The sequence below is a fragment of the Bos indicus x Bos taurus genome, chromosome 20, assembly GCF_003369695.1.
Source record: "Bos indicus x Bos taurus breed Angus x Brahman F1 hybrid chromosome 20, Bos_hybrid_MaternalHap_v2.0, whole genome shotgun sequence".
Taxonomy (NCBI): Eukaryota; Metazoa; Chordata; class Mammalia; order Artiodactyla; family Bovidae; genus Bos; species Bos indicus x Bos taurus.
Genome location: NC_040095.1, coordinates 59,037,746 through 59,059,715, shown reverse-complemented (window position 1 = coordinate 59,059,715; position 21,970 = coordinate 59,037,746). Strand labels below are relative to the sequence as shown.

Genomic DNA, 21,970 nt, shown 5'->3' with positions numbered 1-21,970 from the left:
ATGTAAGGGACTTGGTTTCGATCCCTGGGGGGATAAGATCGCCTGGAGGTGACCATGGCAACCCACTCCAGTATCGGGCTGGAATCCCATGGACAGAAAAGCCTGGTGGGCTACAGCCCATAGAGTCACAAAGAGTCAGAGATGACTGAAGCCACTTGGCATAGCACAGCATAGGAAGATGATAAAAAGTTAAAGCTGCACGAAGTATCATGGAAAATCCAAACACCTCATGATACACTTAACATGATGGATCCCCCAAAGCCCAAGGAAGAAGTCACAAGTGATCCTTGGCCTGGGGGAAAAGATGGACAGCGAAGGAGCCACCTGAGATCACTCCAAATGACTCTCAGTACAGGAGTCAGGACACCAAAGCAACAGGATAAACAAACACCAGGGTTGCAGAGAGAACCAAGCCTAGCACAGGTAAGGCAGCAGGCCGCACCCCCGGCCCCGGCCCATGCTGACCCAGCACTTTTCACTGGGAATCTGGTGTGGAACGGTCTCCGTCAGTAACAGTGTCACTAGCACATGGCTAACGGTAGCTGAGCGAGACCCCCTGGCAGGAAAAATTCTATTAATGGTGTGTAATGGCTTCTCTTAAAACTGTAGTCACAGCCTTGGTGTTGTTCTCAGAATCTGTAGATTTAGACCACACCAGCTCCACTTTATTCTCATGAAATTCGGATGAAAGGAACACATAGCTTGATGTCCTGTGAAACATGTTACCTGTCTACTAATTGCCATTTCCAATTCAGGGTAACCCGCCTTGTCCAGAAGAATATTTGGGAAGAGATCTTCAATCAAACTCAAAAATAAAGGTTCATCCTCATCAATCTCAAAAAGAAAAGAAGAGAAATCAGACCAACTCTTTTGGCACAAGCACAGCAATATTAGGCAAACTGAAAATGAGTAATACATTTCAGATTACTTTATCACAGCCAGTAATAAATAAAATACCTCCACTGAAGTTGAGAGATATTTTCATCATGTTTCCCATGCATTAAAAATTAGTTTTTAAAAGGGAGGAAAGGTAGAGAAGAAGAGGGAAAAAATAAGAAAATAGAAGGAAAGAAAATACTGCCTATGTGACAACTTTCTGTAAAATAACCAGTTTAGGGAGTTACTACATAACCTATAATTTCTTATTTAAATGAAAAAGAATTCTTCAAATGAAACACAGCAGCAAATTCATGAAATGAAATTTGTTTAATTCATACTTTTACTATGAAAAAATATATCGTCAGTATAGATATAGATTCACTGTATATAGATTCACTGATAACCAGATGATTGATTATCAGTCTCAACTGTGAAATCAAAGAATGTGAAATTCTACACACTTGCAAAATCTTACATACAATTTCCTGCCAAAGTCTACTTTAAAAAAGGTGGGATTATAGCTCTAAAACTCAAAAATTTCAAGGTATCTGGAAACTTAAGACGTAGATTTTTTTTAATCCATTTTCATTCTATTGGAATAGACATGTTAGACTAGATATGAGCCGCCACAGAAATTACTTCTGAAAAAAATGTAATTTAAAGTCATGCTCTATGAAATTTAAAGTGCTTCATCTGATAATTAAGCATTTTAAATGAGATCTTTAAATAAATATTTCTAAATCTCATTTGCGCTTAAACTGAAATTTAAGCGGGTGGAACAGCTCCATCTGTGAACCTCACCAGTTTGGAAAGATTCATATCTCGCAGCACACGCATGACGATCGTGGACTCCGTATCTGTGGGGTTGGCTCTCTTGGCTGCTCCCAGGGTTCGCAGAACTGACAGAATATTACGCAGACCAAAGTCATAATGGACCTGAAGAATATGAAGAACACTGGGCTTATTTTCAAAATTAAGTTACCCATGGCAACTGTACAAATTTGACAGATGCATAATGAATAAATGCTGATTTTCCTTTTGAACATGTGTACAGATAGTAGAGCAATAAATCTTTTTTATCAATAACTTTTTCTTTTTAGGAAATGGAGAATACCCAGAAAAGCCCACTCCCCTGTGTCATCACTAATTTAAGCCCTTAGATCTGAAAACTATTGATAATAGACAGATCTTGACAGGGAGAAAGGAGTAAACTTCTTCATGGAAAATACAGGTTACCTTGAGCCCTTCTTAAGCCAATTATCCACAAGAAAATGTCCTCATACCTCAAAAACTAAAATTTCGAACCAGAATTAAACTGTGACCTCACTCATGACCATCATATAAGGTTAAAAGATAGGAATATCAAAGAGAAAAAAAAAAGTAGCTAAATTCCAAGATTACCCAAGTCAGTGAGTGAAGTTGTTCAGTCGTGTCCGACCCTTTGCGACCCTATGGACTGTAGCCTATGAGGCTCCTCCATCCACGGAATTTTCCAGGCAAGAGTACTGGAGTGGGTTGCCATGTCCTTCTCCAGGGGATCTTCCCCACCCAAGGATCGAACCCCGGTCTCCCACGTTGCAAGCAGATGCTTTTACCATCTGAGCCACCAGGGACGAAAGGGAGTAACAATAAGGACAAACTGGAAAGCCAAGCCCCCAGCTTTGTTGACCTCTTGACATCTATTTGTAAAAGTTCAATCACCCAAAATTTTAGCACATATAAAGCAAATAATTAAAAACCAATTCTCCAACCATCATAGGAAACAGTATCTCTGGCAATTCCTCAAAACTTTTTTAAATAGAACCACCATAGGATCCAGCAACCCCACTTGAGGGACTATATCCCAAAGAGTTGAAAGCAGAGTCTCAAAAAGATATTTGCACACCCATGTTCATAGCAACACTATTCACAACAGCCAAGAGGTGGGAGCAACCCAAAGGCCCATCGACAGATGAATGGATAAACAAAATGTGGCATATACAGAAACTGGAATGATATTCAATCATAAAAAGGAAGCAAGTACTATCACATGCTATACCATGAATGAAACTTGAGGACATTATACTAAGTTAAATAAACCAGTCACAAAAAGACAAATACCATGCAGTTCCATTTGTATAAGATATCTAAAGTAGTCAAATACATAGAAACAGAAAGTTCAGTGGTGGTTACCAGGGAAGCAGAGAGTGGAGTTTTTTAATGGGTATAGAGTTTCCGTTTTGCAAGAGAAAAAAGCTATGGAGATCTGTTTTACAACACTATTGAAACGTACACTCAAAAATAGTTAGGATGATAAGCTATAAAAATGTTACATTTTTTATTGTTATTCAGTTGCTAATTTGTATCTGACTCTCTGCAACCCCATGGCCTGGAGCACACCAGGCTCCTCTGTCCTCCACTATCTCCTGGAGTTTGCTCAAATTCACGCCCATTGAGCCAGTGAAGCTATCTAACCACCTCATTCTCTGCTGCCCTCTTCGCCTTCTGCCTTCAATGACTGTATTTTTAATCATAATTTATAAAAACCTACAGAAAAAAACATTATCTGCTAATTGGAAGCTGGTTGCATCACTTAATACCAATCATCTGATGGATAGGGCACATAAAAATACTCAGATTGAACTCCTGCCTTCAAAGAGTTTAAGTTCTAATCCTCAATAAAAGAAACAAAACTGGAGCCTATTATACAGAGTGAAGTAAGCCAGAAAGAAAAACACCAATACAGTATACTAATGCATATATATGGAATTTAGAAAGATGGTAACAACAACCCTGTATAAGAGACAGCAAAAGAGACACAGATGTATAGAACAGTCTTTTGGACTCTGTGGCGGGGGGTGGGGGATGATTTGGGAGAATGGCATTAAAACATGTATAATATCGTATAAGAAATGAATCGCCAGTCCAGGTTTGATGCAAGATACAAGAAGCTTGCGGCTGGTGCACTGGGATGACCCAGAGGGATGGTATGGGGAGGGAGGTGGGAGGACGGTTCAGGATGGGGAACACGTGTATACCTGTGGCAGATTCATGTTGATATATGGCAAAACCAATACAATATTGTAAAGTAAAAAAATAATAAATAAATAAAGCTAAGAAGCATAAAAAAATAAATAAATATCTTTGTCTTTTAAAAAAAATAAAAATATGTTACAAGGAAAAAAAAAGAAACATAAGCAAGCTTGCATAAAAGTAACAATGACTTGAAATTGTTGGTGGGTGGAATTAATTAAGAAAAGTTTTCCATAATAAGACTTTAGTTAAATCTGCCGGCATGAAGCAAGATTCACAGGCTGTTGATCAAGGGCTAATTGTTTTGTACACATGGACTTGAATCATTTCCCAATGACCTTGTGAACAAGGGCAATAGGAATGAAGGAAACAGATGTGAAATTAGAGGAGAGGGCAGGAGTTAGTGATGTGGGAGTTTTTCTACATACAAGATACAGCACAGAAAGTAGAAGACAGAGTAAAGGGGACTTCCCAGGTGGCACAAGAGTAAAGAATCCACTTTCTAATGCAGGAGACTCAGGTTAGATCCCTGGGTTGGAAAGATCTGCTGGAGTAGGAAATGGCAACCAACTCCAGTATTCTTGCCTGAGAAGTCCCATGGACAAAGGAGTCTGGTGGGCTACAGTCCATGGTGTTGCAAAGAGTTGGACATGATTGAGTGGCTGAGCACAAGCAAAAGAAACTAAGGGTGTTTTGAGTGAGAACTGAATTTAGCTGAATCTGTGGGTGTAAGAAATAATTTAGATTCAAAGAAGTTTGAATTAGAGGTTCCTCAAAACCATGAGGACGCACAACACTTTATGATAAATGTATAGGTGGGATAAAGAGCAAACAACAATATGCATATTTCTTTGGCTCTTAAATCAGTTCAGATAGTATTCACTTCATCTCTAGGCTATAAATATTAATTTCTTCAAATGCGCTTAATAAACTATACATGAAAAATCATTTTTGCAATGATACCATTTTCTACTTTGTACCAGGAGCTACTTTCTCAACAACCCCAGTCTACAATTTTCTTGTTTTTTTTTAATTTTTATTTTATAGTGGAGTATAGTTGATTTACAATATTGTGTTAGTTTCAGGTATCCAGCAAAGTAATTCAGTTTTACATATATACATGTATCTATTCTTTTTCAGATTCTTTTCCCATATAGGTTATTACAGAATATTGAGTAGGGTTCCCTGTGCTATACAGCAGGTCCTTATTTGTTATCTATTTTTCTATATAGTAGTATGTATATATGTTAATTCCAAACTCTTAAGGTATCCTTCCCCCCACTGTTCCCCTTTAATTACCATAAATTTGTTTTCTATGTCTGTTAAGTCTGTTTCTGCCTTATAAATATGTTCATTTGTATAATTTTTTAGATTCCACATATAAGTGATATCATATGGTATTTGTCTTTCTCTCTCTGACCTAACTTGGTACAGTCATCTCTATGTCCATTCATGTTGCTATGAATGACATTATTTCATTCTTTTTTATGATTCAACATCTTCATTGACTAGGCTAAAGCCTTTCCCTGTGTAGATCACCACAAACTGTGGAAAATTCTTAAAAAGATGGGAATACCAGACTACCTTACCTGCCTCCTATGAAACCTGTATGCAGGTCAAGAAGCAACAGTTAGAATCGGACATGGAAAAACAGACTGGTTCCAAATTGGGAAAAAAGTATGTCAAGGCTATATATTGTCACTCTGCTTATTTAACTTCTATGCAGAGTACATCATGCAAAATGCCAGGCTGGATGAAGCACAAGCTGGAATCAAGATTTCCAGGAGAAATATCAATAACCTCAGATATGCAGATGACACCACCCTCATGGCAGAAAGCAAGAGGAACTAAAGCCTCTTGATGAAGATGAAAGTGGAGAGTGAAAAAGCTGGCTTAAAACTCAACATTCAAAAAACAAAGATAATGCATCCTGTCCCATCAATTCATGGCAAATAGATGAAGAAACAATGGAAACAGTGACAGACTTTATTTTGGAGGGGCTCCAAACTCACTGTGGACAGTGACTGCACCATGAAATTAAAAGATGTTTGCTCCTTGGAAGAAAAGCAATGACAAAACTAGACAGCACATTAAAAAGCAGAGATTTTACTTTGCCAACAAAGGTCCATATAGTCAAAGCTATGGTTTTTCCAGTAGTCATGTACAGATGTCAGAGCTGGACAATAAAAAAGTCTGAGTGTCAAAGAATTGATACTTTCAAACTGCGGTCCTTGAGAAGACTCTTGAGAGTCCCTTGGCAACAAGGAGATCAAACCAGTCAATCCTGAAGGAAATCAGTCCTGAATATTCATTGGAAAGACTGATGATGAAACTCCAATACTTTGGTCACCTGATGCAAAGAGCCAACTCATTGGAAAAGACCCTGATGCTGGGAAAAATTGAAGGCAGGAGGAGAAGGGGACAACAGAGGATGAGATGGTTGGATGGCATCACCAACTCAATGGACATGAGTTTGAGCAAACTCCGGGAGATGGGAAAGGACAGGGAAGCCTGGTGTGCTGCAGTCCATGGGGTCGCAAAGAGTGGGACACAACTGGGCAACTGAACAACAACAAATATTGCATTATATATATATATATATATATATATATATACACTACATATTTCTCCATTCCTCTGTGAATGCACATTTAGTTTGCTCCCATGCCTTGGCTACTGTAAATAGTGCTACAATGAACATTGGGGTACACATATCTTTTCAAATTATGGATGTATGCCCAGGAGTGGGATTGCTGGATCACATAGAAATTCTAGTTTTAGTTTTCTGAGGAATCTCCATACTGTTTTCCACAGTGGCTGCACCAACTTACATTCCCACAAACAACATAAGAAGCTTCCTTTTTCTCCATACCCTCTCCAGAACAGAATAAAAATGTTCATCACTCAGTCATACCCAACTCTTAGAGACCCCATGGACTGGAGCCTACCAGGCTCCTCCGTCCATGGGATTTTCCAGGCAAGAGTACTGGAATGGGGTGCCATTGCCTTCTCCAGCCTAAATACATAGGGACCTTCAGAATCTCACACCTGCTTAGAAAGTTGCTCCTCACACAACTTGTAGAGTGTAAAAAACTTCCTGGCCAAAACAATGTTGTCAATAAAGCCACAACTGGCCAGCTTCACCCTGATGATAATCTGCCGGTCAGGGACCATCATGGCCACAGAGCGGAAGTTAATCTTCAAGTTTTCGGGGAGTTCCTGCCGCCCAGCGTAGCCAGGATTCTGTACAGAAAATAAAACCGAAGGATGAATGATACAATCATGGGGTAACAAGTGCAATATATCAGCATAATATTAAAAGATTCATTATGCACATACAGCAAATCTGGAATGACAGCTGGAAAATTCATTTACATATCTCACTCTCCTTTTAACTGGAGAGACTAAGTCATGAGTTATTAATATGACTTCTGTTTATCACCAAAGGCTTTCAAATAGGAATGAAAATTACACTCCCAATCCCCATTCATGGAAAATAAATGACAGGACAAGAGAGAGACATGAAAACTGTGATCAGAAGGCTGAAGCTCAGTAGCTCTTCTTATGGTCCTTACCATGGTTAGAAAAAGCCCAAATTCAGGGTTCATAGTTACATTATCTCCATCAGTAAAAATAAAAGATTTTTTACGCTCCTTTTTACATGTCAGAATAATGGAAATCTGCTGGGCTGCAACGGAGAGAACTGGTAGATCGATACGGTTAAATTCATCAAAACAACCCCAGGATCCAGACTGTGCCAGTCCTTAGAAGGGAAATTAAATAGAAAAATCCAATTAGTACATCCAATTAGAAAGTCAAGAAAAAGAGCCTTATGCAACTGCCAAGACAAGCCAGAATTAAATTTGTTCAAACAAAAAGTTGAACAAATAGATCATATATTAAACGCCCCTGAAATAATTTGCAATGTAACACTTTTTAGCAATGCAAACACCCAACCTGCAGGGATAAAGGAACAGCACAAAGGCGAGTGATATTGACATTTGACCCACACAACACTGGAAAGATTCGGGTTTTTCCAAAAGTTTTATAAAGTTGGAAAATGACACTAAAATGCAGCCAGTTGTTGAAAAATAAATCTTAACAAGATAGTCCACATTAGCTTACATTTTTCAGCGAATAAAAAAATATAACCCTCACCTTTAAAAATCCGTCCAAGTCCTCGGAAATCCATCTGATCTGAACAATTGAAAACCACGACGTATTTCCCAAGACACCGTCCCATATCTTTGGTCGTTTCTGTTTTTCCTGTTCCTGCAGGACCAGCGGGGGCACCCCCCATGCTCATGCCCAGAGCTTGAGCCAGTGTGATGTAACACCTGGAAGGATACAGGAACCACTAGAACCACACCACTGGCAGCTGAAAGAGGCCTCGGAGGCATCACAGTGACACGATATTCACACAAAATTTAAAAACGAAGATCCTGCCCATTGTCGCCACTTAACCTTTCCAGAACCTCACCCTAAAGTACACTTATCCTTAGGTATATTAACATGTGTTGAGGAAAAGGCAGTAGTCTAAGGTCAAACACATTTGAAAACTCTTAAAGATATTCAACAAGATTCCTTATGATAATGTATATTGACAATTTCCAGTTATGAAAAAGCATACATAGGATTTCCAAAAGTTATTTGGCAACTTTTTCACAACTACCTCGAACATCTAAACAAGAGTATTCTAGGAAACAGGGCCTGGCTTCCCCGGTGGTTCAGAGGTAAAGAATCCACCTGCCAAAGAATCCACCTGCCAATGCAGGAGATAGGAGTTCAATCCCTGGGTCAAGATCTCCTGGAGGAGGAAATGGCAACCCACTCCAGTACTCTCACCTGGAGAATTCCATGGACAGAGGAGCCTGGTGGGCTACAGTCCATGGGGTCACAAGGAGTCAGACATGACTGAGTGCACACACACCACACACACACACCACACACACCACACACAAAGTAGATTAATCCCTTTTTGAATCTAAGAATATATAATTTGACCAACATGAGAACCAATGATCACAGGAGATTTAAATCACACATTGCTAAATAATCACACTGTAAATTTATTTCTGGGAGCATCTACTAAACCTGCAAATATCTTCTGCTGTATCGTAAAGTACGATATTAACAAATAAAAGATTCTGGTGAGAGAATCAAGAATGCCTGTGAAGGAAAACAAAGGAACTGATAACTTGCCAATGAATCCTTCAGTTTCCCAGCATCATCCACCGCTGCAAAAGGAGGTAATCTACAACAGAATGCATCTGAGGGCTTTCTGATGGCCAAACTCAAAAGCTTTCATCTGGACTTGAAAAAATATTTCAAAGAAAATGAAGTGATTGTCCAGCAATAAAGCATGGGAATGAGCAGCGAGCACACCCACTGGAAACCCCTAGGGTCTCAACTTTATCAGATCTGGGTTCGTAAAAAGACAAGTAAATGACTCAGTCCTGAAGCAATAAATGAGCCTGGATTCACAGAAGGTAATGTGGATGTAAAACCAGAAGGATGCCTGATCTCACTTTGATTCTGCCTTTCAACCCAAGGTCTTATCTTTCCTCTTGAACTTTTGTTATCCCTTCAGAGCAGTCTCTGTAATAACAGCTAACATGATGTTATAATAGCTCTGACTGTTAGAGGATGCACACTGACTGAAACCGCCCACCCTGGCCAGGCACCATAGTAACCATTTTTGTGAGTTATTTTATGAAAGGAGGTCCTGGTAAGAAACAGGGAACTAATAAGCCCCCACCAATGAGAAGAGTTCGAGAAAGGTCAAAAGGAGACGCCATGTGTCTGACCACCTCTCAGAATCCTCCTCTCTGGAATCCATTTTGACTGAACAATGTGGACACCACCAGAAAGAACCCTGAGTCAGAATGATTGCTCAAAGACAACCCAAAAGCTAATCCCATCACCATAAAACTCAAGACTGTGAGCCACGAGGCAGAGCGGTTCTCCTAGGTTCCCCTACCCTACTGCTCTCCACCGGGCACCATCCCAATACAGTCTTTTGCATTGTCAGTATGTGTGTCTCCTCAGACAATTCATTTCCAAGTGCTAGGCAAGAGCCCACTCTCAAGCCATAGAAGGGGTTTTCCTTCCTTCAACACAACTACACCATGTCATTTAAACCCCACTGAAGTTGAACGGTTCTATGAAGACCTACAAGACCTTTTAGAACTAACACCCAAAAAAAGATGTCCTTTTCATTATAGGGGACTGGAATGAAAAGTAGGAAGTCAAGAAACACCTGGAGTAACAGGCAAATTTGGCCTTGGAATACGGAATGAAGCAGGACAAAGCCTGACAGAATTTTGCCAAGAGAACTCACTGGTCATAGCAAACACCCTCTTCCAACACAAGAGAAGACTCTATACATGAACATCACCAGATGGTCAACACCGAAATCAGATTGATTATATTCTTTGCAGCCAAAGAAGGAGAAGCTCTATACAGTTAGGAAAAACAAGACCAGGAGCTGACTGTGACTCAGATCATGAACTCCTTATTGCCAAATTCAGACTTAAATTGAAGAAAGTAGGGAAAACCACTAGACCATTCAGGTATGACCTAAATCAAATCCCTTATGATTACACAGTGGAAGTAAGAAATAGATTTAAGGGACTAGATCTGATAGATAGAGTGCCTGATGAACTATGGAATGAGGTTCATGACATTGTACAGGAGACAGGGATCAAGACCATTCCCATGGAAAAGAAATGCAAAAAAGCAAAATGGCTGTCTGGGGAGGCCTTACAAATAGCTGTGAAAAGAAGAGAAGTGAAAAGCAAAGGAGAAAAGGAAAGATATAAGCATCTGAATGCAGAGTTCCAAAGAATAGCAAGGAGAGATAAGAAAGCCTTCCTCAGAGATCAATGCAAAGAAATAGAGGAAAACAACAGAATGGGAAAGACTAGAGATCTCTTCAAGAAAATTAGAGATACCAAGGGAACATTTCATGCAAAGATGGGCTCGATAAAGGACAGAAATGGTATGGACCTAACAGAAGCAGAAGATATTAGGAAGAGGTGGCAAGAATACACAGAAGAACTGTACAAAAAAGATCTTCATGACCCAGATGATCACGATGGTGTGATCACTCACCTAGAGCCAGACATCCTGGAATGTGAAGTCAAGTGGGCCTTAGAAAGCATCACTATGAACAAAGCTAGTGCAGGTGATGGAATTCCAGTTGAGCTATTCCAAATCCTGAAAGATGATGCTGTGAAAGTGGTGCACTCAATATGCCAGCAAATTTGGAAAACTCAGCAGTGGCCATAGGACTGGAAAAGGTCAGTTTTCATTCCAATTCCAAAGAAAGGCAAAAGAATGCTCAAACTGCCGCACAATTGAACTCATCTCACATGCTACTAAAGTAATGCTCAAAATTCTCCAAGCCAGGCTTCAGCAATAAGTGAACCATGAATTTCCAGATGTTCAAGCTGGTTTTAGAAAAGGCAGAGGAACTAGAGATCAAATTGCCAACATCCACTGGATCGTTGAAAAAGCAAGACAGTTCCAGAAAAACATCTATTTCTGCTTTATTGACTATGCCAAAGCCTTTGACTGTGTGGATCACAATAAACTGTGGAAAATTCTTCAAGAGATGGGAATATCATACCACCCAACCTGCCTCTTGAGAAACCTATATGCAGGTCAGGAAGCAACAGTTAGAACTGGACATGGAACAACAGACTGGTTCCAAATAAGAAAAGGAGTACATCAAGGCTGTATATTGTCACCCTGCTTATTTAACTTCTATGCAGAGTACATCATGAGAAACGCTGGACTGGAAGAAACACGAGCTGGAATCAAGATTGCCGGGAGAAATATCAATAACCTCAGATATGCAGATGACACCACCCTTATGGCAGAAAGTGAAGAGGAACTAAAAAACCTCTTGATGAAAATGAAAGAGGAGAGTTAAAAAGCTGGCTTAAATCTCAACATTCAGAAAACTAAGATCATGGCATCATGGGAAATAGATGGGGAAACAGTGTCAGACTTTATTTTGGGGGGCTCCAAAATCACTGCATATGGTGATTACAGCCATGAAATTAAAAGACGCTTATTCCTTGGAAGGAAAGTTATGACCAACCTAGATAGCATATTCAAAAGCAGAGACATTACTTTGTCAACAAAGGCCCGTCTAGTCAAGGCTATGGTTTTTCCTGTGGTCATGTATGGATGTGAGAGTTGGACTGTGAAGAAGGGTGAGCGCCGAAGAGTTGATGCTTTTGAACTGGTGTTGGAGAAGACTCTTGAGAGTCCCTTGGACTGCAAGGAGATCCAACCAGTCCATTCTAAAGGAGATCAGCCCTGGGATTTCTTTGGAAGGAATGATGCTAAAGCTGAAACTCCAGTACTTTGGCCACCTCATGCGAAGAGTTGACTGATTGGAAAAGACTCTGATGCTGGGAGGGATTGGGGGCAGGAGGAGAAGGGGACGACAGAGGATGAGATGGCTGGATGGCATCACTGACTCGATGGACGTGAGTTTGAGTGAACTCTGGGAGTTGGTGATGGACGGGAGGCCTGGAGCGGTGCAATTCATGGGGTTGCAAAGAGTTGGACACGACTGAGCAACTGAACTGAACTGAACTGAAACCCTATGGGAAAGTCAGTTATGTTCCTCATTTTATAGATAAGGAGAAAGGCTTAGATGGAATAGTTTTTCTCAGGGTCACAGCAGTGGGGGAGCTGAGATTTGAGTCAGTTTTTGTGGCCAATAGCCCTCTCGCTTCCCACTTCTAGGACAGACCCACACTCTCAGGGTCAGGAATAAATCTTCAGGAACTCTGGCCACCCAGATGCTCTGTCTTGCAAAGATCCCTCTTTATTATGGGATCATTTGGGTTTATATTTAAACTGAAGAAATGGCAAGCTGTTAGACTGTCAGAAAGAAATCACATTATTTACATAAAAAATGGGCATCCATGCTAGGTGATTTCTTCAAAAGGGGGGACTTCAGTCCAAGTGATACCAAGCAGGACCCTGTAGGGTACTAGGCACAAAAGCCTTTCTGTGTTCCCCATGTCTTGAATACAGGAAATAGGCTTCATTCAGCCTCAGGACCTTCCCTGAGTTCCAAGGGGCAGATTCAAGCAGTTTTTAAACTGGGAAGGGATGGAACATGGGGACAAAGGAAGAAGAGTCAAGAGTAACAGGAGTGCAACCTTGGGGCAGAATCCTGGTTCCCTGTCAAGGGATACATGTAACAATATCTTTGAGCTGCTTTGCAGATGTTGAAACCCCCACCAGGTAGAAGATAAAATGGTATGGTGCCCACAAGCACCTAGACTGCAGCCCAGTTAGAACCAGAAGGTTCATGATGCTGACTTCCACTTATCTTGCCAGCAACCAATGAGAAGAAGATCCACAAACTCATGAGGATCTCTTGAACCATGAATATAAAACTTCTCGCTAGCCCCTCCAGGTTCAGGCACAGTTTTGAGGACATTCGCCTGCTGTGGCCCCCTTTGCTTGGCAAAGCAATAAAGCTATTCTTTTCTACTTCACCCAAAATTCCACCTCTGAGAATTAATTAGGTGTTGGGGTATAGAGGCTGGATTTGGCTTCAGAACCACTATGCTGGCACCCAAACCCTCTAGGATTTGCCTTTCAGAGGCAAGTGTGGATCTGCCAAAGCATCTTCAAGTACCTATTGACATAACTCTCCCCAGAGCATCCTACATGTATGTCTACCTCAGCCCTCCCTCTCTGCTTTCCTATCTCTTTGGCTGCTTTCAAAAATGTCATCACTCATGAAGGGTTCTGGACTTTTATATGATCTAGTAGCTTTTAGCGGCCAGGTGGCACTGGCAATAAAAAGAATCTGCCTGCTAATGCAGGAGACACAAGAGATGCAGGTTTGGCCCCTGGGTCAGGAAGATCCCCTGGAGTAGGAAATGGCAACCTACTCCAGTATTCTTGCCTGGAGAATCCCACGGACAGAGGAGCCTGGTGAGCTACAGTCCATGGGGTGGCAAAAAGTCAGATACGACTAAGCACGTGCGCACACACACACACACACACACACACAGCAACTCTACTGCAGTTTCCTGCCTCCCTACCAGAGGACCATAAGCTCTCTGCTGTCAGGAACTACGTCTAGTTCACACTTTTATCCCCAGCCACTTGCCTAAACTGACACCTCGTATTCTATGAACATTTGTGAATAAATGGCTTGAACTGGTCCAGCCATACACTCATCTGCTTCCTTTTGTTCCAGTAGCTACAGGAATTAGAGGTGCAGAATGTGACCATGGCACCAAATGAACAATGATCAACTCCATGACCCAGGGCTCATTAGCACGCAATTATCGTATTAGGTATTCATAGCTCTCTATACACATTTCACCACACATAAACCAGAAGTGCTTCCAGCTTCTATTATTAAACAGTATTGATTCTAAAATGCTGAAAAACGCCAACACAACAGGCGTCCATGAAGCAGGAAGTCCATTTTCTTTGTTAAGAACTTGATTTAATTATAGACTATTTAATTATAGGACATGCTTAAAGAGATATGAAAGTAAAGGTTGGCAAAGAATTTGTTATCAATGATTAACTAAATATCGAAAACACAACCCAGTCAAAAAAGGGACAAAAGGCCTAAACAGATGTTCTTCCAAAGAAGACATACAGGCACATGAAAAGATACTGAATATTGTTAATTATTAATGAAATGCAAACCAAAACTGCAATAGGTATCACCTCACACAGATCAGAACGGCCACCAGTAATGATGGCCATTACAGTAATGAATGCTGGAGAAGGTGTGGAGAAAAGGGAACCTTCCCACACTGTTGGCGGGAATGTAAATTGGTGCAGTCACTATGGAAAACAGTCTGGAGGTTCCTTAAAAAATTAAAAATAGAGTTACCATATGGTCCAGCTATCCCACTCTAGAGCATATATCCTGAAAAGATGAAAACTCTAATTCAAAAAGATACATGCACCCCAATGTTCATAGCAGTGCTATTTGCAATAGCCAAGACATGGAAACAAGCCAAGTGCTCATCAACAAATGACTGGCTTAAGAAGGTGTAGGGTGTATACATATACATGTATATATACTGGAATATTATTCATTTATAAAAAAAAAACTAATTGTTGTATTGGTTTTGCCATACTTCAACATGAATCCACCATGGGTGTATATGTGTTCCCAAATCAATACAATATTGTAATGTAATTAGCCTCCAATTAAAATAAATAAATTTAAATTAAAAAAAAAAACTAATGAACTAGTACCATATGCAGCAATGTGGTGTACCTAGAGAATATTACACTTACTGCAGTAAGTCAGAGAAAGGCAAATACGATGTTATATCACTTTTGTGGAATCTAAAAAGTATACAATTGAATCTGTATGCAAAACAGAAATAGACTCACAGACACAGAAAACAAATTTATGGTAACCAAAGGGTAGAGAGAGGAAGGGACAAATTATGGGATTAACTGACACATGCTACTGTACATAAAACAGACAAGCCAAAAGTATTTACTGTATAGCACAGGGAATTATATTCAATATTTTGTAATAACCTATAATGGAATATAATCTGAAAAAAATAACTGAATGAATTTGCTTTACACTTAAAACTAACACAATATTATAAATCGATTGTACTCAAATTGTAATAATTTGAAACAAAAAAGAAAAGCAATAGTCATGTTAACATTATTAATGATGATTTAGATTTACTCGGTGGCAGGACCAGAGCTGGGTCCCAACCTACAGTACCTCCAGTCCACACAATGATTGCAAAAGAAGAGAATCAGAAAGGTTAGCTCTCCTGGCCAAAGTACAGTGGCCAAGACCCAGATAAAACTCAGGAAAGCTATGAGAATATGTCAGAGAAAGACACACGTCATGAGGACTGTCTGTCTTTTTATTAAGAAGACAAAATGCCTCTATCCGTCTTCAATCTCTGCTGCCCTCGGTCTTAAGTGACAGTGGTACTAAGACTCCCTCCAGTCTTCTCGACTTGTGTTTAGAAGCAAAACAAAGGACTGGTCATGGAAAATAGCATGAGCTATTAGAAAAAGGCAGTATATGTTTTTAGCATATTTATTGACTATTTTATCATCTGAAATATTTGCAGCTCCATCCGCATGACGTCAGGCTTCCCAGACACAACTGCTAACAACATTGTTGAATTTTCACAGGGCAGTCAGTGAAAAGCTGAGAAGACATCAAGGCCTCTGGCCTTTGTCTTATTTAAGTATTAATCTTAGTGAGTAATTCTTTGTAAAAAGGCAGCCACTCTTGCAATGGACTTGCAAAGAGTGACTCACTTCTACCATAATCAACTCAGAGTAAAAACCAACAAGTGAACATTTATCATGAAACACATTGAAACAAACTTCCGAATCACCTCCACTTATTAACTTATAAATACCCACTTTGCTTTTAGCAAGGAATAGCAAAGAATAGCAAGGAGAGATAAGAAAGCCTTCCTCAGAGATCAATGCAAAGAAATAGAGGAAAACAACAGAATGGGAAAGACTAGAGATCTCTTCAAGAAAATTAGAGATACCAAGGGAACATTTCATGCAAAGATGGGCTCGATAAAGGACAGAAATGGTATGGACCTAACAGAAGCAGAAGATATTAGGAAGAGGTGGCAAGAATACACAGAAGAACTGTACAAAAAAAATCTTCATGACCCAGATAATCACGATGGTGTGATCACTCGCCTAGAGCCAGACATCCTGGAATGTGAAGTCAAGTGGGCCTTAGAAAGCATCACTATGAACAAAGCTAGTGGAGTTGATGGAATTCCAGTTGAGCTATTTCAAATCCTGAAAGATGATGCTGTGAAAGTGGTGCACTCAATATGCCAGCAAATTTGGAAAACTCAGCAGTGGCCACAGGACTGGAAAAGGTCAGTTTTATTCCAATCCCAAAGAAAGGCAATGCCAAAGGATGCTCAAACTGCTGCACAATTGCACTCATCTCACATGCTAGTAAAGTAATGCTCAAAATTCTCCAAGCCAGGTTTCAGAAATATGTGAACTGTGAACTTCCAGATGTTCAAGCTGGTTTTATAAAAGGCAGAGGAACCAGAGATCAAATTGTCAACATCCGCTGGATCATGGAAAAAGCAAGACAGTTCCAGAAAAACATCTATTTCTGCTTTATTGACTATACGAAAGCCTTTGACTGTGTGGATCACAATAAACTGTGGAAAATTCTGAAAGAGATGGGAATACCAGACCACCTGACCTGCCTTTTGAGAAACCTATATGCAGGTCAGGAAGCAACAGTTAGAACTGGACATGGAACAACAGACTGGTTCCAAATAGGAAAAGAAGTACATCAAGGCTGTATATTGTCACCCTGCTTATTTAATTTCTATGCAGAGCACATCATGAGAAATGCTGGGCTGGAAGAAACACAAGCTGGAATCAAGATTGCCGGGAGAAATATCAATAACATCAGATATGCAGATGACACCACCCTTATGGCAGAAAGTGAAGAGGAACTAAAAAGCCTCGTGATGAAGGTGAAAGAGGAGAGTGAAAAAGTTGGCTTAAAACTCAACATTCAGAAAACTAAGATCATGGCATCTGGTCCCATCACTTCATGGGAAATAGATGGGGAAAGAGTGGAAATGGTGTCAGACTTTATTTTTTTGGGCTCCAAAATCACTGCAGATGGTGACTGCAGCCATGAAATTAAAAGATGATTACTCCTTGGAAGAAAAGTTATGACCAACCTAGATAGCATATTCAAAAGCAGAGACATTACTTTGTCAACAAAGGTTCGTCTAGTCAAGGCTATGGTTTTTCCTGTGGTCATGTATGGATGTGAGAGTTGGACTGTGAAGAAGGCTGAGCGCCGAAGAATTGATGCTTTTGAACTGTGGTGTTGGAGAAGACTCTTGAGAGTCCCTTGGACTGCAAGGAGATCCAACCAGTCCATTCTAAAGGAGATCAGCCCTGGGATTTCTTTGGAAGGAATGACGCTAAAGCTGAAACTCCAGTACGTTGGCCACCTCATGCGAAGAGTTGACTCATTGGAAAAGTCTCTGATGCTGGGAGGGATTGGGGGAACGAGGGAAAGGGGACAACATAGGATGAGATGGGTGGATGGCGTCACTGACTCGATGGACATGAGTCTGAGTGAACTCCGGGAGTTGGTGATGGACAGGGAGGCCTGGTGTGCTGCAATTCATGGGGTCGCAAAGAGTCAGACATGACTGAGCGACTGAACTGAACTTGATTTTAAAGCTCTCAAGTTTTTTGATACAGAAAGATGTATAAGATAATGAATACAGTGAAAAAATCAAGTCACAAAAAAGTTTGTATAATCAAATACCTTTATGTGAAAGTCAGATTTTTGACATGTAAGCATTTACAATTTCTTAGAAAATAAACTATTAATCATTGAAAAATAGAAAAAATTTCCCCTCACACTTTAAACTTTATCTTTCTGTACTATTTAAGTTTTTTACCACAAAGATGCAACTTTGAAAATAAACATTTTTCAATTTATTTGGGAAATTTTATTTAGAACCTGTTACGCAACAGAAGATGCTTGAGAGTCCCTTAGACAGCAATGAGATCAAACCACTCAATCTTAAGGGAAATCAACCCTGAATACTCATTGGAAGGACTGATGCTGAAGCTGAAGCTGCAATATTTTGGCCACCTGATGTGAACAGCTGACTCATTGGAAAAGATCCTGATACTGGGAAAGATTGAAGGCAGGAGGAGAAGGAGACAACAGAGGATGAGGTGGTTGGATGGTATCACAGATTCAGTAGACGTGAACTCAGGCAAACTCTGGGATACGGTGAGGGACAGACAGGCCTGGCATGCTACAGTCCATGGGGTCACAAAGATGTGGACAAAACTGAGCGACTGAACAACAACAACAAATGGAACAGAACCGTTCTAGGAGCAGTGAATAAATCACAAAAAGTCTATACCTTATAGAACTGATATCCTAAAGGAAGGAAATAAACTATTTAAAAATAGAAAACAGAAAAAATAAAGCTGGGTTAGGGAGTGTGGGGTGGGGATTTGCTGATTCAAATGTGTCAGGACCAAAGACCCATGTGCAGAGACATCTGATCAGAGACCTGGAGGACAGGAAGTGAGCTATGCCAGTGTCACAGGGGAAAGGGTTCCAGGTGAAGGCAACAGCAAGTGCAAAGGTCCTGAGGCAGCTGTGTGCTGAGACTGCTCAAGAAACAGCCAGGGAACAAGTAGCTGGAGCTGAATGCGGAAGGAGAGACAGTAGGTAGCAGGGACCGATCATGGCAGGTCATAGAAGTCAGTGTGAGGACACTTGCTTTTACCTTGGGTGAGACAGAAAGACAAAGAAGATCAAGGCAAAGGGATGACAGGATATGGCTAATATTCCAGCATCTGAATTGAGAACAGACTGTCGGGAACAATGGCAGAAGCGGAAGACCAGATAAAAGACTACTGCAATCATCCAGCCTAGAGATGATGGTGGCTGAGACTGTGATAACAGCACAGGGGAGAAAAGTGGTCACATCCTAGGTGAATTCTAAAAGTGTCGGTGCCCAAACTTCATGACAGATTGGATAATAAAATGAGAGAAAAAGAAAGGCATCAAGGATGCTCCAAGGATTTTGGCTTGAGCAACTGAAGAATGGAATCACCATTTGCAAAGATGGAGAAGATGGCAGGAGAGCAGGTTTGTGAGGGGACAAGCAAACATAAGTGTGAATTCCCAGTACGCATCTGAGTAAACATGTCATGTAGGCAAGTGGCTGTATGTGTTGAGTTCAAGGGAAGAAGCCCCAGCAGGGTTCAAGACTGGGGAGTCCACATCTAAATGATACTTAAAACCACATGAGATCATCTCAGGAGTGAGTATAGATGGAAAAGAGAAGAGCCCTGGTGTGCTGTATGCTTAGAAGTCAGGATACTAAAGAGGAACCATAGGAGAGCATATGAAGGGACAGGCAGAAAAGAAGGAACCAAGGGTGTCATGACCTGGAAGCCACATGAAGAAAGGGCATCAAAAAGGAGAGAGTGGGACTTCCCTGGAGATCCAGTGGTTGAGAATCTGCCTGCCAATGCAGGCGACATGGGTTTGATCCTTGCTCTGGGAAGATCCCACATGCCACAGGGCCACTAAAGCCTGAGCACCACAACTACTGAAACTCACATGCCTAGAGCCTGTGCTCTGCCACAAGAGAGGCCACTGCAATGAGAAGCCCATGCACCGCAACGAGGGAGTAGCCCCACACCCCACAACTAGAGAAAAGCCCACGCAGCAAGGGAGACCCAGCACAGCCAAACACACAAAAAGAAATTAAATAATTAATTAATTGAAAAGAGAGAGGGAGTGACCACCTATGTAAATGCTGCTGACCGGTCAAGGAAGGGCAGAACTAAAAATGACCGCTGGATTTAGCAACACAAAGATCTGGGTGATGGCTCTACCAGGGGAAGAAAGTGTGATGTGCAGAATAACGGCACCCCCCCAAAAAAATATCCATGTCCTAATCCCTGAAAACACGTTCCCTGCAAACATGACTGGTCAAGGAAGGGCAAAACTAAAAAACCACTGGATTTAGCAACACGAAGATCTGGGTGACGGCTCTGCCGTCACCCAAGAAAGTGTGATGTGCAGAATAACTGCCCCCAAAAAAACTATCCATGTCCTAATCCCTGCAAACACGTTCCCTTACACAGCTAAAGGGACTTTGAAGATGCAATTAATGTGAAAGGCCTTGATATGGGAAGGTGATCCTGGATTAGAAGTGGACCCTATCTAATCTCATGAGTTCTTGAAAAGGGGAAGAGGGAAGCAGAAGAGTGGGTGAGAGACATGAGATGGGAAAAGGAGATCAGACAGGTCTCAAACCACAGTTGTGGCTGATAGGAGGGAGGAAGGGGCCAGAAAACAACGTAAACAGCAGCCCCCAAATGCTGGGAACAGCCCTCAGCTGACAGTCAGCAGGGAAGTGGCAGCAAAGGTCCTGCAACAGTAAGAGAAAGAATTCTGCCAACCAATTGAAAGAACAAGGGGCAGGGTCTCCGCAGAGACCCCGGAGAGAACTCACTTCTGCTGACACCTAAGGTTAGTCCAACAAGATGTGTGTCAGACTTCTGACACATGGAAACCCAAAGTAATTGATTTGTGTGGTTTAAGCTTCTAAATGCTTGGTCATTTGTTATGACAGCAATAGAAACTAATACACAGAGCCTGAATGGAGTGAATTCAAGGTCAAATAGGTGGACAAAAACTGCATTTTCGAAACAGAGACATAGAGATGTAGAGAGCAAACGTATGGACACTAAGGTGGAAAGCGGGGGTGGAGTGAATTAGGAGATCGGGATTGACATATACACACTACTGATAAAATGTATAAAGTAGAAAGCTAATGAGAATCTACGGTAGAGCACAGGGAACTCTATTTAATGCTCTATAGTGACCTAAACGGGAAGGAAAATCAAAAAAAGAGGGGATACCTATAGCTGATCTGGGGCCTCCCAGGTGGCTCGGTGCGTAAAGAATCTACCTGCAGTGCAGGAGCTGTAGAGACATGGGTTTGATTCCTGGGTCAGGAAGATCCCCTGGAGGAAGGCATGACAACCCACTCCAGTATCCTTGCATGGGAAATCCCATGGACAGAGGAGCCTGGCGGGGTTGCAAAGAGTCAGACACAACTAAAGCGACTTATGTGATGAAGCAGGCATAGCTGATTTACTTTATTGTACAACAGAAATTAACACAAATTATAAAGTAACTATACTATACTCCAATAAAATTTAAGTTTTAAAAACTGCTTTTGAGGAGTTTTGATGTCAGCACAGAAATGGGAAGGAAACCAGAGCTTCACAGTAGGATTTCCTGCCTGGAAGCAATTACAGCATGCTGTACATTGATGAGAATGATCCAGTAGAAAGTGAAAATTAATGATGCTCCCAGAGACAAATAGCTGTGCCAGCAGAGGCGCTGGCTTTGAATGACAGCACAAAACCCATCCCATAAACCGAGAGAGAGAGTGGATGGCACAAGGCCAGGTCCCTTGGTTGGCAGACGTGACGAGGAACAAGTGCAGGTCCTTTTATC

The 21,970-nt window shown here is 41.1% G+C and overlaps 1 protein-coding gene across 2 annotated transcripts in view; it reads right to left on the bottom strand.

The window, feature by feature from the left end:
* The window catches only part of DNAH5 (dynein axonemal heavy chain 5), a 324,445-nt gene that overhangs the window by 150,351 nt on the left and 152,124 nt on the right, over positions 1-21,970 (bottom strand). For both annotated transcript variants that reach the window (XM_027520119.1, XM_027520118.1), the window contains exons 36-40: positions 8,050-8,228; positions 7,467-7,654; positions 6,940-7,134; positions 1,681-1,815; positions 727-834 (exon numbers count right to left, since the gene is read on the bottom strand). In XM_027520119.1, coding sequence (XP_027375920.1) covers positions 727-834; positions 1,681-1,815; positions 6,940-7,134; positions 7,467-7,654; positions 8,050-8,228 — 805 coding nt within the window. The remainder of the gene's footprint in view (positions 1-726; positions 835-1,680; positions 1,816-6,939; positions 7,135-7,466; positions 7,655-8,049; positions 8,229-21,970) is intronic.